The sequence below is a fragment of the Canis lupus genome, chromosome 11, assembly GCF_003254725.2.
Source record: "Canis lupus dingo isolate Sandy chromosome 11, ASM325472v2, whole genome shotgun sequence".
Taxonomy (NCBI): Eukaryota; Metazoa; Chordata; class Mammalia; order Carnivora; family Canidae; genus Canis; species Canis lupus.
In genome coordinates, this window is record NC_064253.1 from 66,184,336 (window position 1) to 66,211,197 (window position 26,862).

At 40.3% G+C, this 26,862-nt stretch overlaps 1 protein-coding gene across 32 annotated transcripts in view; it reads right to left on the reverse strand.

The window, feature by feature from the left end:
- SUSD1 (sushi domain containing 1) overlaps nucleotides 1-26,862 on the reverse strand; it is a 165,543-nt gene that overhangs the window by 124,254 nt on the left and 14,427 nt on the right. For all 32 annotated transcript variants that reach the window (XR_007401010.1, XR_007401008.1, XR_007401005.1 and 29 more), the window contains 2 exons: nucleotides 11,844-11,996; nucleotides 11,001-11,180 (listed from right to left, as the gene is read on the reverse strand). Coding sequence is in view for 16 of the 32 variants with exons in the window: in XM_049091897.1 (XP_048947854.1) it covers nucleotides 11,001-11,180; nucleotides 11,844-11,996 (333 nt within the window). In the remaining 16 variants the exon portion in view is untranslated. The remainder of the gene's footprint in view (nucleotides 1-11,000; nucleotides 11,181-11,843; nucleotides 11,997-26,862) is intronic.

Sequence of the window (26,862 nt, forward strand, 5' to 3'; positions counted from 1 at the left end):
GTTTTGTTGCCAACTGATTATTAAATGAAATATATACAAAATCTTTGAACTTTTTAAGGCAAATTAATAGGGAAAGTACATACAGTCTAAACATTCACTTTATGTTTCTATAAAAGAAAATAATCAACTGCATAGAGGAAGACAAGCCTAGAATTACAAAATTGACATGAAATTTCTTCTCTGCAACTCTGACTAGAACACACTAGAATATTTACAGAAACTATCTGAAGGAACTGGAGTATGATGCTACTATTTTAGACTTAGCCGAATTCTATTTCACGTAAGACTAAAAGTCTCTTTCAGATATTTTACAATTTTTAAAAATCCGTATGTGTATTGTTTCTGGAAAAAAAAAATACTCCTGCCCAAAAACAACAATAAATGAACCAGAATAAGTATCCTAAGAAAAGTGGAGGACAGGTTTTAGAAGAAACACTAGCAAAGCAATGAAATCAGCATGATGTGCAGGTAAGATACATCTAGTAGTAAAGGATCCTACAATGAAAAGTTGAACAATGTAAAAAAAAAAAATCAATAATTTGAAAATAAAATTCCAAATTATTTCAAAAACTCTGAGCAATGAGGGAAAGAAACAAAGGGAAAAAAGAGACATGCTAATTCCTCCTGCAGTAGTGGAAAGTTCATAGACACAATTTTATTCAAGAAAGCATAATAAATCTAAAATAAGGAGGCCATAATCATTCCAAATGTAGCCAAGAGTCCCAGTTAGACCCAAATGCATAGAAAAAATATATATAACATTTGATATTCATTCTGATTTTTAGTTTTCTCCCAAGTCTGTAGAAAGGCAAGAAAATTAGGCACTTTTGACATGCAGGCTTTTAAAATGTAAGTGCGAGGTGCCCAGGTGGTACAGTGGGTTAATCGTTTGACTCTTGGTTTCAGCTCAGGCTGTGATCTTAGGGTCGTGAGAGGAATTCTTCATAATGTAAATAATCTTATAATTGGAATATTTTCTAGCTCTGGGCTTAGCAAGGAGTCTGCTTGATTCTCTCTCCCTCCCCTTCTGCCCCTCCTGCTCATGCTCACTCACACTCTTTTTCTCTCCCTTTCAAGTAAATAACTATTTTAAAAAAATAAAATATAAGTGCATTTATTGAGATAAAGAATTCAAGATAGATAAAATGGTATTTTCCCAAATCCCCATCAACCACTCTTGGCCTTAGAAAAAGGTAGCTTCTCTTAAATGAGTTACCAGTAAAGAACTGGTGGGTTTAATGGAACTGCACATGCCTCCATCCCAGTGTGAACGCCTGGTCTGTTGAAGAACCCAGAGTTCTTTCCCTGAGGGAGGCCTCCCAGAGCAGGCTTTCATCTGTTGTCATTAACACTCTCATGAGAACATCAATACAACAGCTCAACCCACCTGACCAGTCACTCGCCTCCGAGATTTTAAAAGAAGAGTGAGTCTCTGATCAGTGCAGACTGACATCATGAGCAGTTATGGGGCCAGAACCAGGTGCTCATTTCATAAATCCTCCAACCCTGCCCACCTTGCAAGTCCCTTATTGCTCACAGAGATTTGTTTTCTTTTCATACACATTTACTAGACACCAGGCTTCTTGGCCCTCATTATGTTTTTCCCAGCATCAAACCTTTAGACATATCAACCATCCCAAAACACTGCAAGACATGAGTATATTTGTGTGTACATAAGCAATCAACCGAACAGGTGGTTAATGTTTCATAAGGCTGCCCAGTCATTGTTGACATCTAAAATATCTTCTAGTTAAAGCCAGGGTTCAGTTATAGCAGGAAATAGAGGGAACAGCAGTGAAGAGATTGAGTGTATAGGTTTATGTAGGTTTATGGACCTTGAAACTAGAATTCTAAATAATACATTGGAGAGGTTTGGGAACCCAGTGATAGGTAATCAGATTAAGGGAGAAGCAGAGATTCTAAAGGTATAAGAGTACAGAAGATATCTAAATTGGCTTCCATCCTTGGACGTGACCAAGAATAATGGAAGGCCCATAAAAATTACAAGATTTTTTAAATTAATTACCACAAATATTAATTTGGGAGTTGATGAGAGAGCAGTAGCTTGGTCTCTAGGGACTAAGGTTCAGCAACTCATGGCGATGCCCAGTGGCAGGCAACCAGGACTCTCTGAGATCCCATGCTCTAGCTACTTAAGTTGGATAGTCTCTTGCGGAGAGATATCTAGAGAAGATTCTAGCATGGCTTGGATTAAACACATGGTTCTAAACAGCTGCTGTACATCTGAATTGCCTAGGAACCTTTGGAAAAACACCCATGCTGGTGGCTCACAGCCTCTCCCCTTACCCAGATATAATTCTTCTAAATCAGTGGCACTGAGTTGGGTTCTTGGCATCCACATTTCTACAAGGTTCCAAGTTTGATTTTTATGCACATGCTCAACTCAGAACCTAAATTAAATACTAATATGAATAGCTACCATTTATCATCACATGCTTGAGGGCTTAATGTCTTTCTATGAATATATTATGTCTCCCCAAATATATGGCCAGTTTGTAAAGGACAGAATCTTTATTTAATCATCTCTTGTACCCCCCATGCCTGCTTAAATAGTATGTTTTGCATAGTAAATACTCAATAAATAATTGTTCATTGGTAGCTTGCTACTGCTTTATCATTGTTCAAGATGCAGTAAATGTTACTTTGAAATGAATAACAGCCCCTGAGGAAGGAAAGAGGCATCAGTAAATTGTAAGTACAAATAACAAGTATACATTACCTTTATATTTGTAACCCAACAGCAGTAACACACACCTACCAAACACCAAGTAAATGAAAGCAGAGTAATAGACTCACAAAAAACTAATCTCAGTTTTCTATCAGGGAATCCTGGGGATGTTGTTCAGACTTCAATCATTTTAATCATAATAGCATTCATCAAAATTCTACTAAACATAAGCCTATTAGATATATATTATCTTATTTATTCCTCACAAAACACCTTGCAAGGTAGATGGTTTTTTCTCATGTCATTTATAGATATGAATATGGAGCTTAAGAGCCCCTAAGAGCTCGTAAGGGCTTAAGTCTCATTCAAAAGTCACACCACTAGTGAAAGATAGAGCTAGTATTCAAGCCGTGGGATGTATGGCCCCAAAGTCCAGGTCCATTAAATCTGAGGAGTGTAGACCCTGATTAGGACTGAGCTTAGAAGTTAGCTCAGGAGAAAAAGTTGCATAAAGGAGCATTCAAATCAGTATGGAATGGTTCTATAACAACTTCCTCTGCCAAATCTTGTTTCCAACAGCTTTCCCAGAGCAAGACAGCTGCTGGAAATAGACTTACCCCTACATCTGTGAGATACCCTAAAGCTGCCTTAGTACTGTTGTTTAACCCCATAACACAGGGGACAGGGGTCTGTCCTGGCACATGGCCCTGCCACAGATATTCCCATCATGCTTAAGAGAGATCGCAGCCACTGCCACTTCTACTCAGACCAAATGGTACCCAAGAAAGCAGGTGACTACTCCTAAGAAATCCTTCAAAACCAATCAACAGAGGCTTCAATAGGTGGTAATAAAAATATGGTTCTACACAAAATGCCCAAAGTTCTCAATATCACAAGGAAATAGTCCATTTAAAAACAGTTTATATTCAAAGGAAAGGAAAAAATAAGGAGCACAAATCTGCATTAGATATTCATTAGGGGTGTTCATTTAAGCACACATTTCTCTAGCTAATTATATTATGAGGGAACAACATTTGGATATGTATCAGCAATACAGTCAACTAATTATGAACATGGCTGGAAATTTTTTTTAAGATTTATTTATTTATTTGAGAGAAAGAGAGAGAGAGAGAGCACACGAGTGGGGGGAGGGGAAGATGGAGAGAATCCCCAGGCGGACTCCCTGATGAGCACAGAGCCCCATGGAGGGCTTGATCTCAGGACCCTGGAAACATGACCTGAGCTGAAACTGAAAGTCAGACACTTAACCGACTAAGCTACCCAGGTGCCCCCATGGCTGGGAATTTGTCTTTACTACCCTACTATCTGTGATTTTATTCAAATAATCAGCTTCAAAACAAGTCTCCTTAGGGGAGGGGGGATGTGCTGTGGGAGTTTCAAGGACCACATTCAGACTATAACTCTATTTCATATCTTGAAGGTAAAAATGTTTATCCACACTAGTAGCTTTAATATTCTATCCAAGAAAATATTCCAGAAGGAAATCTATTTGATGAAAGGTATTGGCAATTTGTGGCATCTAAATCAACAACTGGCTGTGTCGCCAATGTCATCCTCATTGGCTGCTTCTCATTATAAACATCAGCACAATAATGTGATTGATTTCAGAAATAACAGAATAATATAAGCTCCATCTAAAACTGTTTTAGAGACCAATAAATACCAAGCTGAGAAAGAAAAAAACAGACCAATAGTGTCCATAAATTGAGGCAGATGTTTTGCCAACTGCCAGGAGAATGAATGATAGACCTATTCCACATGCTGATATTGACTCAAAAAAAAAGTCTTCCCAGAGAAATAAACTACTAGCCTGGAAGCTTTGGCAGAGGAGCAGAAACAAGTATGAAAACTAAAGAAAATCATATTAAAATCAGCTTTCATTTACACAACAATAACAGAAATGTCACTCTTGCACCTTAGAGTCAAAGCAGATTTACATATCACCTAGAGATCAGTGGGCTGTGGCAGGTTGTAAGGGTCCAAACAGTCTAGTGGATTAACACCAGAGTCTCCACTATATGTGTGTTCTAGATCAGATAATTCAGCACGTAGACCTGTATTTTCTTCATTTGCTTCATTTGTAAAAATGTCCCTTTTCCCTCTTAATGGTAAGCTCTTTGTGCGCTATATCTACATCCCATATTTTTAGAATATCCCCTGCAATCATGTGTTATTAATATGATTATGAACATGAGTCCTTGTGATGTATACACATAAAAATTATGGCCTAAGGAATGGGCTGAAAAATGTAACCGTAAGACAGTTTCATGCACTTTCTGGCATGCTCCTAAATTTGGCCACATGTAGTTAGAGCCTCATTCCAGGATCATTTGAGTCCTAAATTCCACATATCATCAATGTGGGGGGCTGGAATCTAGCATCTCGGTATGTGGCAACTTGCATTTAGAAAATGTTATTATGATCATCAAAGGAAAATAGGAGGGTTATACTATCCATGAAGCACATTCTCAAGGGTAGCTTATTAACTGCTGTAACTAAGCTAATGAGCTCATTAGTACCAAAAAGTCCACTCGCCCTTAAGGCAGCAGGAAAAAAAAAAAAAAACTTCTTGATGTATTTGTAGTCTAGAGTCTTCCATGAACTTTAGCCTCGATGAACAATACATTTCCTTCAGATCATATTCATAGAGGAAGCTCACCTGGAAGAAGAAAAAACTTTCCATTTCACATAACAACACTTATTGCCAACAACTGGTGTCTAGTATGAAAACAGCTAGAATCCGAAGACTTCAGAAACTGCAGGGCTGACAGGCTAGGTGAAAAAAAAATGAGTGCTGGGAAGAAAGAAAGAGTTTATCAGTGTATCTCTCATAAGGATCTTCTATTTGTAGAAGCGATAATGGTTGTTGAGACGCTTTGAGCTGCACATGCATCTTTCTTTTCTCAAAAAATAACATTAAAACTCTTCATCTTAATGCTCTACTTGTAAACAGAATATTTAAACTGAAAACTAATAAATTAGGTGACATGAAAGCTGGAGAATTTTAGACCTTCTCCCTCTAATGGTAGGAAGTTTCACAAAGATCTTACATATCTGTCAGAAATACTACCTGCCACTACCCACTAGATTATGACCCTCTTATTATGATGGTGAATACATTTCTTGCTGATTCTCAAGCTCCCGATTCACCACCCTGTGGTAGTCTCATAACCAGCAACATCATTCATTCTGCACACTCAAATGACTCCAACCATTTTTTTTAATTTAAAGATTTTATTTATTTATTCATGAGAGACGCAGAGAAAGAGGCAGAGACACAGGCAGAGGGAGAAGTGGGCTCCTCACAGGAAGCCTGATGTGGGACTCGATCCTGGACCCCAGGATTATGCCCTGAGCTGAAGGCAGATGCTCAACCACTGAGCCACCCAGGCATCCCGACTCCAACCATTTGTAAGTGACATGTTGTAATGGCAATTACTTGGCAAAAAGGATAACACAAGAGATTTATTGCACGCACCCAGGAAGTCAATATGGTTCTCCTTAATGTTTTAAAAGATCAGTATGTGGTGTGGTACCAAAAAAAAAAAATCTATTTCAAATAATTACCTGGAACACAAAAGATAAAAACACAAGATAGGTGTGCTGCCACTGTGTCATCCTCTCTCACCCACGGCAGACAGCACGAGTCAATCACAGCACTCTTTGTGGCCAGGTGAATGTGAATGGCTAGATGTGTGGCTAGATGTGAATCTTCTCCACACACCCCCTCCCCACACCCCTGATGAAACTTCAGAGAAAGCAATACAACAAAATTTGTCTGCCGCCCTCTCACCTGAACGTCCTAATTTGTGTTCCAACTTACATCAAAACTTTTTCAAACACTGCCAACTTTGCAGAGATGAGATTGAGCTCTACTACGAGAATCTCAAAAGATGAAGAGTTGACTCCAATACATATTCTTCTGGGTGGGCCGCAGACCACACCGTGTACTTCCACACCCTTCTGCTTTTCCTCATCACCTCCCATTTCCAGCACTCACAAGGGTCGCTTCAACATGGAATTTGCCTTCTAGAAAGTGCCTTGGGTTCTCATTTTAATACATAAACTAGCGACACAAGCTAATTCATTTCCTATCTCTGGTTCTTAATGGGATATGATACCCATCATTAGCTGTAAATAGAATATATGTGAAATGAGAAATAAGCTAATAAACCACCTCACAAGGCATTTCTAAAGATCAGATGAGACAATGTTTATAGAAAACCACCTTAAAGGGTTGACCATCTTTAGAGAATCAGGCTCTACTATTAGACTTTAGAAACCATGTCTCATTCTTATCAACCAACTCAAAGGAGAAACTCTGCCTCTGCAATCAGCCCACAGTGCTGGGCTACCCATCTTTTGAGGGCCATATGTACAGATATAGGGAAGACCAGGAGTCAGCCCCAAGGCCTCACTCCTGGTTCATTAAAGCACGGAGTGTCACGCCAAGTGAGAAGCAAACGTGGAGATACAGAAGACAAAGTAAGAAGATGTGGAATCAGGAAAAGACATGAAGCTCAAGGGCTGAAACAAAAGAGGAGGCCAGGGTTTCAGCAGGGCTTGGCCACATGATAAGTTGGGATGGCAGTTGAGGAGCTAACTCCATAATGCCTGCCATGGTCTGTGCCGCCTTTTGGAGGGGATTCAGGGTGCTTCCACAGGCCTTCAGTATGCTCTCAGGTATGGTAGGCACTGTGCCAGGGAGTGAGAGATCGTGCTGAGGAAGACGCCATGCTTGCGGGGCTTCTAGATTCACAGTCCAGTAGGAGTGATATAAACCACACAAAGAATCATAAATCAGGTACTTACATATTTCAAGCTGAAACTTGAAATATGAGAAGGAGCTTGCTATGCCCAAAACAGGGAGACTCCATCAACAAATGAGTGAATAAGCAAAATGTGGTGCATACACAGGATGGAATATTACTCAGCCTTAAAAAAGAATGGAGTTCTCACTCTTGCTACAACATGGGTGAGCCCTGAAGACATTACGTACGCCAAGTGAAATAAGCCAGACATAAAAAGACAAATATCATACAAGCCCACACATATGAGGCACCTAGAACACAAATTTTCAGTGACAGAAAGTAGAATGAGGGTAGGCGGCTGGGGGACACAGGAGCGGGGAGTTATTGTTTAATGACTACAGAATTTCTGTTTGAGGTGATGAAAACATTCTGGACTTAGATAAGCGTGATGACTGGGCAACACTGTGAATGTACTTAATGCCATTGAATTGTGTACTTGGTGAAAATGGTAAATTTTATATTACATATATTTTGCCACAATATAAAAAAAAATTAAGCTGGTTGGCAAGTAATGTAAGTAATGGGAGAAGCATATGCAAAGGCCCTGAAGCTGACAAAAGCTTGACATGTTGGTTGGGAGAGAATGATAGCAGATGTAACCTATAGAAAAGCCAAAAAGGCCTATTGGCTTCAGAGGCCATGGTTAGAAGTTTGGATTTTATCTTGAAAGACAGATTTATTTTCTCCCCAGAACCCTCTACCCGGCCTACCTATCCTACAAGGCACTCCTCACCGCTCTCTCACACAGCAAGCAAAGGGAAGAGCACCCAAGTAGCCTCTTCCCTGGAAACCACCCTATTTCCCATCTTATCCATTCTTATCCATTCTTCTCACATAATATGTAGGAGTTCGTGATGTACCTGTGCTTTCTCTTCTCCCAGACCCCAGTTGTTCTTAGTCACAAGATCTACAGGATATCTACATCGGCCCTGGACTCTGGATTTATTGTTGATGACAACACAGTTGGAAGTGTTTCCTTCACTTTGCTTCTGGCTCGGCTGAATTTTAAAAATTTAAAATAAAATGTTTTTTTTAAATTTTCTTTAAGCTTCCACATACATTGTGCACCTTTTCTGAAAATTAAAAAAACCATAATAGAATAATAGGAAACACAAACTCAAGGTTGATTCCGACTTTTCCAGAGAGCTGATGGAAGGGTGGGACTGATGCTTCTATCCACCCCTACCTGAGTCAGAACAGGGAGCCACAGAAGTCCTGGCATTAGAAGCTTTCCTCCTCACTTCTGGCTCTCACCCCTGAGGCCTGCTCAGATGTGGGCACATGTCACAGGGTCCTGGCCACAGCAACTGAGCCTCCAGGGTCACAGTAATGGGAAGAAGGCAAACAATGGGATCCACCAACAGTAACTTCTCTGATGGGGAAGTCTTGTCAATCGGCCACCAAAGGTGCATCTGTAACACACAGCTGCTCCCTCCCTGAGTATCTGCTCCTCAGTAACATCTAAGTTCACAGTTTGCCAGTGTTTTTAGTGGAAGTCCCAATTCCTGTGGCTTTATACCTCTGAGCTGAAAATACAGTGCCGGCTGGCATGCAGCCCAGATTCTGAAGCCCGAGGGATGATGAAGGATAAATAAGAAGGGGTGTGCTCAGAGGAGCAGACACAGCCTGGAGGAGCCAGTGGCCATGTGGGGAGGAGGTGGAGGGTGTCAGCAGGCAGACGGAGCAGTTATTAGACGAGGGAAAAAGGAAGTGAAGATCTTCCAAATAACAGTTCTTTGGGGAATGTAACAAGTACTCTTCTCTAAATTAACTTTCCCCATTCTCAGTCCAATAATCCAGATGACTACTAGTTCTCAAAGTCCCACAAACTCTATTATTGGGGTTTTCCTATATAAATCCTCAGGGAGTTCTTTGATAGGCATTATGGCACATTTTAATTGAAGTTCTGCATTTAATTGATCCATTGAAAGATAATGTTAGAACTAAAATGTACTTTTAGAATTTCCTAGCCCCCCAGGATGATAATTAACTATTAAAATGTATTTAGAGCCTGAATCGCAAATCAGAACAGCGTTAAGAATTAACTTAGCCAAGCATATCACTGAGATTTCCCGGCTGCCCAGTAAATTCAATGAAAACTGTTTTCTTTTTTCCAAAATGGAAACAGCTTTGCTTCTTTATCTAATACGTTTAAAACTCTTTGACTACAGAAAGAATATCAAAATTGAAAATCATCCAGGATCCCCCCAAGGGAGTTACCACTGTTTATATTTTGCTGTATAACCTTCTAAACTTCTGTAAACATATACGTACATGAGTTTTTTAAAATTAATGTCATGTTATTCATATAGTTGATAACTCAATAATAGACTGTTAGGACTAATTTATATCAATAAATATAATTTTCCAATGTAATTTTTATTGGCTGCATAATATTCCATTTCATTATATGTCATGATTTATTTAACCAGCCTCCTATTGATAGATATTTGGGATTGTTTCTAATTTTTCACTTACAAACAACTATAACTACAAAAAATTATAAAGATGAGTGTTTTTTGCTTCTCTCTACAAATCAGTTTAAAAATCTAGGTAAAATGGATGATTTTCTAGCAATATGTAAATTACCAAAAAGGATACCAAAAAAGGATAGGAAACTTAGACCAGTTAGTACAGGATTTTTTAAGATAACTCAAGGACTACCTCTCCAAAAAAGCCACATGCAGATAATTTGCAAGTGAAATCTCCCAAAGCTTTTAAAAGTCTATTTATAGTCCAGAGAATGAAGAAAGAAATTCTTTCACATCCTTTTTTTTTTAATTTAGAATAATACTGACACCAAACCCAACAAAGATGGCATAGAAAAAAATAAAGTAAACCAATCTCGCTTCTGAATATCAATGTAAAATTTCTAAAGAAAATTTAGCAAATATAATCCAGATGAAAAGAATAAAAAAATCCAAAGACCCAGAATCCATTCCAGATACTAGTATGTAAGACCATTATCTGCAAATAATATAACCTACCATATGACTTATTTAAAGCAGAAACATAGATGGCCACTTTGACATGTGTCTAAGAGAATGCATCGATATATAAAGTACTTAAGAGCACTTGGCACATAGAACTGGATCAGTGTACATAAGAATATAAGTAGATATCTATAACATCAAAAGAGCCAAGACCACAAATGAACAATGAAAAACTAAAACCACTGCCATGAAAGTCATAAATAAGAAGACTCAAAATCAATACTACTATTTAAATTTTTGCTCTGAAAATGCTAACCAAGTGGGTCAATCAAGAGAAACATAATTTTTATAAATATAGAAAAATAAAAGATGTTATTATTATTTGCAGAGGATAACTATTCCTAAAAATACCAAGAGAATACTAGAGACAAGGAACTCATCGGATCTCTTTAATGCATTCAGTACCCGAAAGAGAAAATCAGAGAGAAATATGAAAACAATCTCAAAATGATAGAAGCTGGGAACCTGAACCTTTTGAAAACTCACCTTGACAATTTAATTTTGGGGACTCCCATGTGCCCGAGGCTGTGCAGCTTGAAACTGTATCTTCTGGACCACTGAAAAATCCTTCTTTGCAAGCATAACGAACCTGGCTGCCAAGCCTAGAAGTATAATTTCCTATGATCAAGCCATCTGGGACCTCAGGAGGGGTGCCGCAGTCTATTTCTGAAAATAAATTAACGTCAAATTCATTACTACGTGAATATGAATTTTCAAAATTCATCCTCTCTCTCTACCTCTACCCCATCATTCCCCTACTCCCCTACACACACCTGAGAGGTATTTTACATAGACTGGTTCATTTCCATTTGACTTCTGGGCATGTTTCCAACGACTGTCTCTATTCAATCTTCTGGCCTTCCATAGGGAATAGCATCTATACAAGCACAAAGCTGATGGAATTTGGCAATCAACCTTCACTAATTCACACTAGTTAAAAAGAAGTCTAGCCCAGTAAAGTAGAAAATTTGAACTGCAAAATACCTTCCTATATATGGCTTAGTCATTTCCAGAGTCACTTTTCTGCTGCTGGTCCTTACCAGATTGGCTGTTTACTACCTAAAATCACGTTTTAATAGGAGACTATCTATTAACTGCTAACAATCCTGGAAGGTTACTAATGTAGCTTTCAAAAAAAAAATGTAAGATAGCCAACCCCTTCTACCTTGTGTTATTGGATTTCACAAGTTGTACAGACACGCAAAGGAATAGATAATCTCCGCTCACATCCCCAACACAGACGCTGTGGACCCAGGCTCAGAGCAGGAGAAAGTCCTCTGAGACCAGAATCCCATTTTCAAAAAGCTTCCTTCTTTGGCAGAAACCCACCTGTGCATGATGTGGCGTCTCTGGTCGGGTGAAAAGGCTCGGGCCCATTCTTTGGCAGGTATCCATCCATACAGTAGCATTTGAAGCTTCCATGAGTGTTCACACACCGTCCTCCATGCCTGCACAGGCCGGAAACCTCACACTCATCTATGTCTTGAGACCCAGATACAAGAAGGGAGAGAAAAACAGAAAAAGGGGAAACACAGGGGCAGGGGGGAGCATTGGAACAGCCAGTTCTCACATTCTCAATCTACCCTTACAAAAATGGATGCATTTGTTTGCAATGGCATCATGAATTTTATTTCATTCCTCAAAGGTTCTTTTCATATACCCTTTATACCATCGGCACTAAAAGGTTTTCAATAAATCCTTGTCAGGATATTTTGGAAATTTACAAAAACCAATGACCATCACCAACTCTCTGACACCCAACAAAACGAGCCCAAAAAAACAATGCTGAAAAAAATTCAATCACTACAAAGTAAGGATGGCCTCCACCTCATATTAAAATACCTGAAGGATGGGGTGCCTGGGTGGCTTAGCCTGTCAAGCATCAGGCTCTTGGTTTCAACTCAGGTCATGATCCCAGAGTTGTGAGATCAAGCCCCTCCTCGGGCTCCATGCTGGGCGTGGAGCCTGGTTAAGATTTTCTCTCTCTCCCTCTCCCTCTGCCCCTCCTCTGTCCTTCTCTTAAAAAAAAAAAAAAATATATATATATATATATATATATACATCTGAAGTAGAACTCCAAATATAAAACAATTTAAACCAGAGTGAAAAATTCTTTCTAGTTCCTGGGCACAGAATGGTGAGGCAGGTAGTATAAGAGGAAACTCCAGAAGGGTCTCATTATTTTTACTGAGATTATAAGAATTTATGATAAACTTCAATAAGAAAAAGACTATGCCCCTTGGCAGACTTTTCCCCTAAACTAAAGATTACCAAAAGCATTAGGTACAGGGGTAAAAACCACACAGTAATTCAGAGACTGGATTACTCACTCTGCCAGTTAGCAGATTTTTTCCCCCAGGAATGGCTTAGAGAACAATACTAAAATTTCAGGAACTCCATCAGAGCTACACACACATGAATTTCACCTAAAGGAAAAAATACCTTAAGTGAAATGGGACTTATCCCAAGACACTTGCAAGAACCATGGTGGGGGGTTAGGAGGCAGGGGAGCAAGAGATGAGCAAGACTGAAGAAAACCTGGTGGTTACCAGGCTCTGGGATTTTAAAGGCCAGTTATTTTGGAAGGACCAGTATAAAGTGGCCAATATTCTATTTTGCCAGGAAAGAGTGTTTTGTTTTGTCTTTTTTTTCCTAAAACCTACACTAACACCATAATTTTACCAAAAAAGAAAGAATATAATATCAGAACCCTTTTAAATTTGTTTCTGCCTTTATTAAAATTCACTATATTCTCCTGTTTATTTGTTTGTTTGTTTGTTTGTTTGTTTGTTTGTTTTTGGTCGTGGCCCAATGGACTCCTCATCACTCACTAATCATTGTTTAGGAGCCAGTAATTCATTTAAATCCTGAAAGAGGCCCTACAAGCTACCAATTCTGATCAACCTACATCTTAGTGCAGCAAATTTGGGGGAAAATCTGGGAGATCATCACTATAGATGGTGGCCACTTCTTAGGGAGTCAAGAGTGGAATCCATCTCTTCTCCCCTTAGGATGGTCTGGAGACTTGCTTAAGACAATAAAATGCAAAAGTTAACCCTGTGCCTGCTCTGAATTTAACCGTGGAGATGACTGGTAGCTTCCTCTATCCCCCTGTTGGAACACAGTGGCCATGCTGTAAGGAAATCCACACTATCATGCTTGGGAGAGAAGCCATTCAGGGGACACCCTCAAATTGAGACACCACATGGAAAACTAAGGTGTCCTGGCCAACAGTCAGCATCAAGGCCCTGGGATGTAGAAGCGGCCTTTTTTACCTACCAGCCCAGCCCAGCCGCCAGCTGAATGTTTCCACATGAGTGAGACAAGCACCTAGCCATGGAACTGTGAGTAATAATAAAGTGCTGTTTTAAGCCATTCAGTGGAGCCGAGCATGGGGTGGGGCAGGGAGTACCATTATAATAGATGACCAAAACACTCTGGACATATGAAGAGATGCAGAAGTCCAAATGAGTTTAAGAGGATACTGTAATCAAGGTGCCTGGCTGGCTCAGTCAGGACAGTGTGACTCTTGATCTCAGGGTTGTGAGTTCAAGTCCCATATTGGGTATAGAGATTACTTAAAAATAATATTTTTTTTAAAAAAGAAGATATTGTAATCAATACAAAAAGAGGGGAACTCCTGAAGAAACAATGAGATTCTGGAAATTAAAAATAAAATATGAATGTCAAAAATAAAAACCCAATAGAGGCATTGAATAATAGGGTGGTCACTGCTGAAAACTAAATTTGCAAATTCCAACTTGGCGAACTCTCCAGAGCACCTGAGTGGCTCAGTGGTTGAGCATCTGCCTTCAGCTCAGGGTGTGTTCCCAGGGTTCTGGGATCAGGTCCCACATTGGGCTCCCTAAGGGCAGCCTGCTTCTCCCTCTGCCTGTCTCTGCCTCTCTCTCTGTATCTCTCATGGGTAAATAAATAAAATCTTTTTAAAAAATTCTCCAAAAACATATAGAAAAAGAAATTATATGAGACAGAAGCTATAGGACAATAAACAATATAAGAACAGATCCAAAAGATGTAAAATTCCTTAAAGAGGAATTGTAGGGGGTACCTAGGTGGCTAAGTCGGGTAAGTGTCCAACTCTTGGTTTTGGCTCAGGTCATGATCTCAGGGTCATGGGACTGAGCCCTGAGTCAGGCTCTGTGCTCAGCACAGAGTCTGCTTGAAATTCTCTCTAGCTCTGCCCCTCCCGTTCATGATCTCTCTCTCTCTCTCTCTCTCAATCTCTTAAATAAATAAATAAATCTTTTAAAAAGCTAATATCAAAGGAAAAATTTCCTCTGCTTGTGTATTCACATCCAAACAGCCTTTTGAGGGGATCTCTGGGTGACTCAGTGGTTTAGCGCCTGACTTCAGCCCAGGGCGTGATCCTGGGGTCCCGGGATCAAGTCCTGCATAGGGCTCCCTGCATGGAGCCTGCTTCTCCCTCTGCCTGTGTCTCTGCCTCTCTCTCTCTGTCTCTCATGAATCAATAAATAAAATCTTAAAAAGGAAAAAACAGCCTTTTGAGGCAACAGACATTAATGTTGAAAAGTGAAAAATCATTCTGAATTTCATGGATTAAAAGAAAAATCTCTGAAAACAGGAGAGGAAGAAATGATAATCTATAATGAAGAGAAAACCAACCTGACCTAGGACTTTTTGTCTGAAACACCAAATAGGAATGGAATAATATTTACAGAGTTCTAAGGAAAAGGAAGCAAGGCATAGTACTATATTTAAGTCAAGAAATGACACTTTAGAACATGAAGGATCTCAGAAATTATATTATTGACATTTCTTTCTTTTTAATCTTTTTTTACGCTGTTTTCTTAACCTTTTTTTTTTTTTTTTTTTTTTTTTTAGTTGGCTGCACAGCCAGCACGGAGTCCAATGCAGGGCCTGAACTCAGAACAGTGAGATCAAGACCTGAGCCGAGATCAAGAGTCGAATGATCAACCAATTGAGCCACCCAGGCAACCCCTGACATTTCTTTTCTGAAAAAGACTTTTTAAAGTATTCGAGCCAGTGAAAAACATCAGGATAAATAATGTCAAGAAAGGGGGAAACATAATTTAAAAAAAAACAACACAACAAAATGAAATGAAACCAACAAAAACTCAGTTAAACAATTGTTGCTAATAGAATCATGGAGTTTTGGGTATTGTTTAACAGAGGATTCTTAAAATATATTTTTAGATTCATCTCCCAGCCTGCCCATCTGCCTCAGACTCCTCAAAAGACAGTGAGTGAATAAATGGATTTTTCGGTAGACTTCTGGTACTGGCAGTGCCAATCCTACAGGACAAAAATGTGGTTAGGTAGTGATGGTATGGAAAAGACTTAGAGTTTCTAGATACTGATCAGCTCTGTATGAGTCACTGAAGTCATTAATCAGTTTGCTTTGTGTCCAGTCATTCCACAACCTAATAACAATGATTGTTATAATGAGAGCTAATCTCAATGACTCCTGTATGACATCCTGTGCATGCCAGCCACTGTTCTAACACTTCACCACTTGTTACTAATTATTTTCAACTCATTCCTCACAATAACCCCATGAGGAAGATGCTATTATTATTCCCATTTTACAGAGGAAGTAAGTGAAGCAGAGAGTGGGTTAGTAGCTGCACTGAAGTCACCCAGGTCAAGTGGTGGGAAAGTCAGAGCTTGAAACCAGATACCTGGCTCCAGGACCATACCCGTAACCACTAGCCACACTGTGGCTCCCATTACAATAGGATTGGACCATCATCCAACCACTAATTCCATCCTGTCCACAGGCATTGTCGAAGATATCAATTGTCTTAATGAAGTCTGGAAGTACCTATCACCTATCCCTGAGATGAGCATGACGTGATTTTTTTACTTTTAATGAGCTGCTACCTCTCAATGTTCACAAACCATCACTCTTCTAACCTATTCTAGAATCTTGGCTGGGTAAACATGTTTAGTTCATTAGAATAACTTCTCCAAGTGGTGGATTCCATGGGGGCTCCAAGGTCATAACATGTTTGCTTGTGAACGAGAAACATTCTGAGCAACTGAGCAACCGGATTAACATATTTAACTAATCAAGGGGAAAATTCTCTTTTGTCCTATTGTATATACAGGACTATTTAACTTTATCCACAGCCAGAACAATTCCTTACCAGAAAGTAGCAAAACTGAGCAGGACACGATGACCTGATCCCAGGGCCCCGGTGTTCTGTATTTACTCCTTTCATCTAATAGCCTCAGTTTGAAAGTCAAACAGACCCAGGTTTGAGAACTGATTCGGCTACTTGCTAGATATATTAACCTTTCTAAAGCCCTTTTGTAAAATGAAGCTAATTAGGTCTTCAATACATGTTGGCTAATACATGAATGGGCCTTGCCTTTCTATGGACTCAGTTCTCCCTGGAGCACAAGCCACTCCCCCAAGGCCTGCACTTGCCCCTCAGTGTGACCATGAGCAATGCTGACACACACACACACACACACACACACACACTCTCAGGGCTTTCCTGGCTGCGGTCTGGGGAGTGGCCACCTGGTTTGCCCCACTGGATGTGAATGCTCTAGGGCAGAATCAGAAGACCCATCTGGAGGACCCTGACCTAGAACAGGAGTGTCAAAGAGGCAAGAGTTTAGCTTTGGCAGGCGAGCCAGAGAGGCAAGTCTGAGAACGTGCAAGCCCTTGCCTGGAGAAGCCTTGAAAATCTGAAGAATCAGAATGGACGCGGTGAGAAAAGTGCACTGAAGAAATTTCACATTTATTCAAAAGCTCTCACAGTCTGCGCTTCTCCATATACTCAGCTAAGAATCAGTTCCTTCCAACTCCATGCAGGTGAGACGAAAATTATTTCCTCACATCTTGGAAAGTCATGTCACTGGGTTTTTTCCTGCCATCTTGCCTTCCTCAAATGGCAAGTTCAGCCAAGAAGCCTACTTCTTAAGAAGCCACATTTAGAGGGACACAAACACCCATTTAAAATCAAGACTGGGGCAACCCGGGTGACTCAGCGGTTTAGCACCGCCTTCAGCCCAGGGTGTGATCCTGGAGACCCGGGATCGAGTCCCATGTCGGGCTCCCTGCGTGGGGCCTGCTTCTCCCTCTGCCTGTGTCTCTGCCTCTCTCTCTCCCTCTGTGTCTCTCATGAATAAATAAATGAAATCAGTAAAAAATAAATAAATAAATAAATAAATAAAATAAAATAAAATAAAATAAAATCAAGACTGGTAAACTCACATCATTCATTGCTCATATCCAGTGCTGGCAAGGATGTGAAGAAATGAAGACCTTCATGAAATGATTAGTGAGAGAGAATACTGGTGTGGACTTGTTGGAAGACATTCTGTACTGCAAAGTAACAATGCAAAGGTAGACCTTTGACACAGAAATTATTTTCCAGGATTTATAACAAAGAGATAATTATCTATAAGGATGTAGGTAAAAGGATGTTCATTATAACATTTCTTATGATAGAAAAGAACACACGCACAAAACAAAAAAAAAAAAAGGACAAAAACCATGATAGGGGAAAAAATAATCAGTTAAGTAACATAGTACAGTCACATAATAAATTCCATGTAGTTAATGGTAAAGGTATTATATATCAATCTCTATATTAACTTTCAAGTGTTATAATCTATATTTTAAAAGTACTGATCTAAAAAATAAATAAATAAATAAATAAATAAATAAATGTACTGATCTTTTTTTTTTTTTTAAGATTGATTTATTTGAGAGAGAATGGGGAGGAGGGGCAGAGGGAGAGAATCAGGCAGATCCCTGTGGAGTGTGGAGCCCAACTCAGGGCTCAATGTCACAGCCCATGAGATCAGGACCTAAGCTGAAATCACGAGTCAGGGATCCCTGAGTGGCTCAGTGGTTTAGCGCCGCCTTCGGCCCAGGGCGTGATCCTGGGGACCCAGGATCGAGTCTCACATCAGGCTCCCAGCGTGGAGCCTACTTCTCCCTCTGCCTGTGCCTCTGCCTCTCTCTCTGTGTGTGTCTGTCCTGAATAAATAAGTAAAATCTTTTAAAAAATTATGTAATCACAAATCAGACACTTATCCAACTGAGCCACCCATGCACCCCCCAAAAATGTACTGACCTTAAGTGTATATAGTTCGTGAGTTGTGAAAATCTCGTACAACCATGGGGCCAACATCCAAAACAAGAGATAAAACATTTCCATCATCCAGCAAGTTTCCTCACGTTTCTTCCCAGCCAATCCTCCCCTCCCCTTAAACAATCACCTTTATTTAAGAACAAAAAAAAAAAAGGAAGACACATAAAGGAGCTAGAGAAAAAACAGCAAATAGATCCTACACCCAAGAGAAGAAGGGAGTTAATAAAGATTCGAGCAGAACTCAATGAAATCGAGACCAGAAGTACTGTGGAACAGATCAACAGAACCAGGAGTTGGTTCTTTGAAAGAATTAATAAGATAGATAAACCATTAGCCAGCCTGATGAAAAAGAAGAGAGAGAAGACTCAAATTAATAAAATCATGAATGAGAAAGGAGAGATCACTACCAACACCAAGGAAATACAAACGATTTTAAAAACATATTATGAACAGCTATACGCCAATAAATTAGGCAATCTAAGAGAAATGGACGCATTCCTGGAAAGCCACAAAGTACCAAAACTGGAACAGGAAGAAATAGAAAACCTTAACAGGCCAATAACCAGGGAGGAAATTGAAGCAGTCATCAAAACCCTCCCAAGACACAAGAGTCCAGGGCCAGATGGCTTCCCAGGGGAATTTTATCAAACGTTTAAAGAAGAAACCATACCTATTCTCCTAAAGCTGTTTGGAAAGATAGAAAGAGATGGACTACTTCCAAATTCGTTCTATGAGGCCAGCATCACCTTAATTCCAAAACCAAAGACTCCACCAAAAAGGAGAATTACAGACCAATATCCCTGATGACCATGGATGCAAAAATTCTCAACAAGATACTGGCCAATAGGATCCAACAGTACATTAAGAAAATTATTCACCATGACCAAGTAGGATTTATCCCTGGGACACAAGGCTGGTTCAACATCCGTAAAACAATCAATGTGAAAAAAAAAAAAAAACAATCAATGTGATTCATCATATCAGCAAGAGAAAAACCAAGAACCGTATGATCCTCTCATTAGATGCAGAGAAAGCATTTGACAAAATACAGCATCCATTTCTGATCAAAACTCTTCAGAGTGTAGGGATAGAGGGAACATTCCTCGACATCTTAAAAGCCATCTATGAAAAGCCCACAGCAAATATAATTCTCAATGGGGAAGCACTGGGAGCCTTTCCCCTAAGATCAGGAACAAGACAGGGATGTCCACTCTCACCACTGCTATTCAACATAGTACTGGAAGTCCTAGCCTCAGCAATCAGACAACAAAAAGACATTAAAGGCATTCAAATTGGCAAAGAAGAAGTCAAACTCTCCCTCTTCGCCGATGACATGATACTCTACATAGAAAACCCAAAAGTCTCCACCCCAAGATTGCTAGAACTCATACAGCAATTCGGTAGCGTGGCAGGATACAAAATCAATGCCCAGAAATCAGTGGCATTTCTATACACTAACAATGAGACTGAAGAAAGAGAAATTAAGGAGTCAATCCCATTTACAATTGCACCCAAAAGCATAAGATACCTAGGAATAAACCTAACCAAAGATGTAAAGGATCTATACCCTCAAAACTATAGAACACTTCTGAAAGAAATGAGGAAGACACAAAGAGATGGAAAAATATTCCATGCTCATGGATTGGCAGAATTAATATTGTGAAAATGTCAATGTTACCCAGGGCAATATACACGTTTAATGCAATCCCTATCAAAATACCATGGACTTTCTTCAGAGAGTTGGAACAAATTATTTTAAGATTTGTGTGGAATCAGAAAAGACCCCGAATAGCCAGGGGAAGTTTAAAAAAGAAAACCATATCTGGGGCATCACAATGCCAGATTTCAGGTTGTACTACAAAGCTGTGGTCATCAAGACAGTGTGGTACTGGCACAAAAACAGACACATAGATCAGTGGAACAGAATAGAGAATCCAGAAGTGGACCCTGAACTTTATGGTCAACTAATATTCGATAAAGGAGAAAAGACTATCCATTGGAAGAAAGACAGTCTCTTCAATGAATGGTGCTGGGAAAATTGGACATCCACATGCAGAAGAATGAAACTAGACCACTCTCTTTCACCATACACAAAGATAAACTCAAAATGGATGAAAGATGTAAATGTGAGACAAGATTCCATCAAAATCCTAGAGAAGAACACAGGCAACACCCTTTTTGAACTCGGCCATAGTAACTTCTTGCAAGATACATCCACGAAGGCAAAAGAAACAAAAGCAAAAATGATCTATTGGGACTTCATCAAGATAAGAAGCTTTTGCACAGCAAAGGATACAGTCAACAAAACTAGAAGACAACCTACAGAATGGGAGAAGATATTTGCAAATGACGTATCAGATAAAGGGCTAGTTTCCAAGATCTATAAAGAACTTATTAAACTCAACACCAAAGAAACAAACAATCCAATCATGAAATGGGCAAAAGACATGAACAGAAATCTCACAGAGGAAGACATAGACATGGCCAACATGCACATGAGAAAATGCTCTGCATCACTTGCCATCAGGGAAATACAAATCAAAACCACAATGAGATACCACCTCACACCAGTGAGAATGGGGCAAATTAACAAGGCAGGAAACAACAAATGTTGGAGAGGATGCGGAGAAAAGGGAACCCTCTTACACTGTTGGTGGGAATGTGAATGTGAACTGTGTGGAGGTTCCTCAAACAGTTAAAAATATACCTGCCCTACGACCCAGCAATTGCACTGTTGGGGATTTACCCCAAAGATACAAATGCAATGAAACGCCGGGACACCTGCACCCCGATGTTTATAGCAGCAATGGCCACGATAGCCAAACTGTGGAAGGAGCCTCGGTGTCCAACGAAAGATGAATGGATAAAGAAGATGTGGTTTATGTATACAATGGAATATTACTCAGCTATTAGAAATGACAAATACCCACCATTTGCTTCAACGTGGATGAACTGGAGGGTATTATGCTGAGTGAAGTCAGTCAGTCGGAGAAGGACAAACATTATATGTTCTCATTCATTTGGGGAATATAAATAATAGTGAAAGGGAATAGAAGGGAAGGGAGAAGAAATGTGTGGGAAATATCAGAAAGGGAGACAGAACGTAAAGACTGCTAACTCTGGGAAACGAACTAGGGGTGGTGGAAGGGGAGAAGGGCGGGGGGTGGGAGTGAATGGGTGACGGGCACTGGGGGTTATTCTGTATGTTAGTAAATTGAACACCAATAAAAAATAAATTTAAAAAAAAAAAAGAAGAAAGATTTTACTTTTAAGTAAATCTCTATACCCAACATGGGGCTCGAACTCACAACTCTAAGCATCACACACTCCACCAACTGACCCAACCAGGTGCCTCAAAAAAACACCTTCTAATTTCTATCACTATAACTTATTTTTGCCTGTATTTCACATAAATGGACTCTCATAGTGCACATTTTTTGTGAAGGGCATCTTCTATTCAACATAATGTCTTTGAGATTCCTCCTTGTTGTGCATGTATCAATAGAGAGTTCCTCTCCTTGGTGAGTAGTACCCCACTCCAGGAATGCACCACAACTTGTTTATCTGTCCTCCCATTGATTGGACATTTGGGGTCTTTCCAGTTTAGATATTATGAACATTTGTTTTTGTTTTGTTTTATTTTTTAAAGATTTATTTATTTATTAATGAGAGACAGAGAGAGAGAGAGGCAGAGACATAGACAGAGGGAGAAGCAGGCTCCTCACAGGGAGCCCGATATGGGACTCAATCCCAGATCCTGGGATCACGCCCTGAGCTGAAGGCAAACGCTCAACTGCTGAGCCACCCAGGTGTTCCTATCACGAACATTTGTGTGCAAGTCTTTGTGAACATATATTTTCATTTCTCTTGAGCTATATAGATTTTCTTAAAGATTTTTTAAAGATTTCTTTATTTATTTATTTGAGAGAAAGAGCTAGAGTGAGTGGGTCTAATAGGGACAGAGGGAGAGAATCTTCATGCAGACTCCCCACTGAGTGTGGAACCCAACGCAGGGCTCAGTCTCACAACTCATGAGATCATGACCTGGGCCAAAACCAAGAGTTGGATGTTTAACCAACTGAGCCATTCAGGTGCCCCTTTAAGATTTTAATTTTAAGTAACCTCTACTCCCAGCATAGGGCTTGAACTCACAACCCTAAGATCAAGAGTCACATGCTCTACCAACTGAGTCAGGCAAGTGCCCCCTATATTTATTCTTACTGAAATGGAAAGATCATGTGCTGTGACTAAAATAACTTCCGTCTTCTCTTCATGGAGTTACATGTAGAGAAAACAGTATCACGTGTTATGGAAATAAAATATCATATAGTGGGACAATGTATGTTTACATGTTATTAATCTAAAATTATGATTGCAGGGGCACCTGGGAGGCTCAGCCAGCTGAGGGTCTGACTCTTGATCTTGACTCAGGTTGTGATCTCTGGGTCGTGGGATCAAGCTCCACATCAGGCTCCAAGCTCAGCATGGAGTCTGCTTGTCCCTTTCCCTCCTCCTCTGCCCCTCCACTCACTCCCTGCCCCTATCTAAAATAAATAAATAAAATCTTTAACTATATATAAATAAATAAAAATATAAATATGATTGCAGTACATATGCATAGAGGCATCTTAAAAGAGATTTACTGGGCACCTGGGTGGCTCAGTCGATTAAGTGTCCGCCTCCTGATTTCTGGTCAGGTCATGATCTCAGGGTTGTGAGATCAAATCCCACAAGGGGCTCTGGCTGGGCACAGAGCCTGATTAGGATTCTCTCTCTCACTCTCTCTCTCTCTCTCTCTGCCCTCCCCCAATCCTCTTAAAAAAAAAAAAAAGAACTTTCCCAAAATATTAAGCATTGCAACCTCTGAATTAATATGATTTTTTTTGTCCTTTATGCTTTTGCATAGCTGCTTGACCACTCTACATGAGTATGTGATTTTTTTAATAAATTGAAGAAACAAAGCTATACTCTTAGGGGGAAAAACACTGACTTATTCTTCTGTCTTGTTTTAGGAAGAACAATCATAGATCATCACAATCAGAATTTTATGACCCAATTGTCTTTACTCTATCCCAGAGCTCTATCCTGGGGTAACAGCTCCATTCTTCTTGACACATAACCTTTTAAAAATTTTTTTATATTTTATTTATTTATTCATGAGAGACACATAGACAGGTGCAGAGACACAGGCAGAGAGAGAAGTAGACTCCCCAAGGGGAGCCTGATGCAGGACCTGATCCCAGGACCCCAGGATCACCACCCAAGCCAAAGGCAGATGCTCAACCACTGAGCCACCCAGGTGTCCTTTGACATAGAACCTTTGCTAAAGCAATAGCTGAATACATGGAGAGCCATTTCCAAGGTCATGCTCATAGAGGCACTGGTCATGAGCAAAGAGCCTGAAGACAAAGGGCTACCCACTTCCTTCACAATCTTGCCAATATTGATAGGTTGCTTAGGAAAACCTGTTTTATAGATGCTTCAAAGCTCTTGTCCCAATTATCCCTCCCAAAACTTTCAATTAGTGGAGCAAAAAAGAACCATGTGTCCATATTTTACTACACTCAACAGGGCCTTGGGAAGCAAGAGGCAAGAGTGAAGTGTGGGAGGCATGCTCCTCCACTCCCCAAGAAAAACAACAGTGCCTTAGTCAAGGCCTCTAGCATTTAAGGGAAGGGTGCTTTGCCTTAACCATCTTCCAATTCGGAATCTTTGGCCTCTCTTTCCTTCCTAGGAACTGGAGCAGTAGCGAGGGCCTGAAGCCATCACCCACCACCATGAGAGACCTAAGCAGGTGTTAGGGGAATCCCACAGGGAAAGTAATCAAGAAGCCACCGGTTATGGCAGAGCTCTGGAGAGGCGGAGAATAAGGACTCCCCAGTGCACTCTTCCTTAGGTTTATCTTTCCCTGTTCCCTCCTTCTTTCAAAGTAGTAAAACATGACACTTTGGAATAAAACGCAGCTAAAACAAAGGATCGGGATTTGGGGAACAGAATCCCATATGGAGAGAGCACTGGAGAAACCTCAGGACAGCTGCAAGCCCATTGAGCAATACCCCACACAGAGCCGGCGGAACCTCAGTGGGACCACACATCGTGTCGGAGTCCACAGCAGGCTGCTCCAGGACCTGAAACAACTGGGCAGCTGAGAAGCTTGTGAGCCAAGGCTCACATGGAAAACAGGTTCCTGACCTGGGAGAGAAACCAACAGGCCGGTCTTGGCAGGGGTAGGGATTCACACCTAGGAATGAAGGTATTTACTTCACCGCAGGCAGATCTATGTGAAGCAGGCTCTCAGTAGAAGGTTCCAGAAACTGATGAATGGCAAGGCATTCACTGCCTCTAGGTCCTCTTTTTTTTTTTTTCCCTTCCCATTTCCCCATATCCTAGTCAAGGCTGAAATACCGTTACATTTCCCTAGAAGAAATGGCATCAGGCCCCTGATGCAGGAAATGAGCTGACGAAAAAGAAGGTTGTAGCTGCCATCTGAGTCGAGATGGATTCCCAAGACTTGGGGAATTCAAAGGCATTTTGCAGTTTCTTCTTTCTTTTCTTTTTTTTTTTTTTTAATCTTGCAGTTTTCAGCAGACACGGTAGGGCCATGCTCCTTGGAGCCACGCTGGTAGGGAGATGACAGCCCCAGGCCTAGTCCCACATCAGTTCCCTTTCTCCCCAGCCACCCTCACACTGCAAGTGCCACAGAGCTTCTTTATCTGCAAAGTTTCCGTGATCCCCAGAATTTGTTTGGCGACAGCCCTGGGGGCCGGGACATCTGCCCCTAAAACTCATTCCTCATCTCTCGTTGGTGACATCCAAAGAGGCCTACGTGCAACCAGCTCCTGAATTTGGCTTGAACTCTGCAAAGTACAATCCACACCCGGTTGCAGGAGTGCTTGGAATTCATGGAACTAGGACTCATATCCTGTGGTTCCAGACAAACACTGGATAACTGCTGATACCCCAAAACTTGCTAAAGCCTCTGCCCCAGCTAAAAAGTCTACTGATGTTTCTGTGGCAACTGTAATGCTGATAGAAACTCAGTATCCTTGAGAAAAGTCCATCAGCTTTTTACAAAGTGATAACTGGAAACCTCAAAAGGAAAGGTCATGAGGATGATTGACAACAGATGTTGGGGCTTCTTTTGAGGTGACGGAGATATTCTAAAATTAGATACTGGTGATTATTCCACAACTTTGTGTATACTATAAACCACTGAATTGTATACCTTCAAAGAGTGAATTTGATGGTATGTGAATTATATCTCATTAAAAAAAAAGTCACTAAATAATTACAAGAAGTAGAAGAAATAGAAGCAGAGCCAAGATTAGGATTTTGTTCCAGGAAGACTGGTTCTTACTAGGCTGACATCTATTTGGCTCTTGCATAAAATATTTCTCACTTCTCCTCCTCCTTATTTTTTTAAAGTCAAACACATCCTTGGGAACTAGAGTGATATACGTAGTTATAGAAGTTTTTCCCAGCAAACTCTCATAGCCTCTGAAAATGCAATTTCGGGTATCATGTCCTCCAGAAAGTTCCCTGATCCCTTCCCAGCTTCCAAGATAAGAGCCCCTATGGATTCCAGGTGCCCTAAGTGGCCTTTGCTTTATGCTTTATACTGAAATTAGCTGTCTGCCATCACCTCCCACTGGCACAGCCTTGGCACACAGTAGGTACAGGAGAAATGTGTATTGAATGAACACCATTTCATCATCTTGTAAGGTTTTTTTAAAAAATTGGTATGTTATTTTTTTTAACATATCTAATTTAATTCTGCAGCACCGCACTTCTGCAACCATACGACAAGCAATTTGCTGCCTAAAACAACAGTATATCATAACATGTTTTCTCTGAGGGAATGCAGTTCATTCATGCCAAAAATAAATCAAATGTACCCCCTGCAGGATTTTTACCTCGGTACAGGTCAAGAGGGAGAATGAATCAGAGCATCAGAATCTGTGCCTCCTTGCGGGTAAGGAGATAAAACATGTTCCCTCCCTTCCTTTTCCCCGAAAACCTTTAAATATCACAAAGCTTTTAAGCAGAGTCATTAAGTCTATGCAAAGCCATCGTAGAACCAGGAGTCTTTTCCTGCCTTTCCTCTACTTTATTGTTTATAGGTTTTTCTTAGAAAACCAAAGAGCTATAATGTCATGACGTGCTATAACATAGAGTCCAGCCATCAGTTGCAGGGCCCACTGAAAACTAGGATTTCGCCCACCCACTGTATTCAA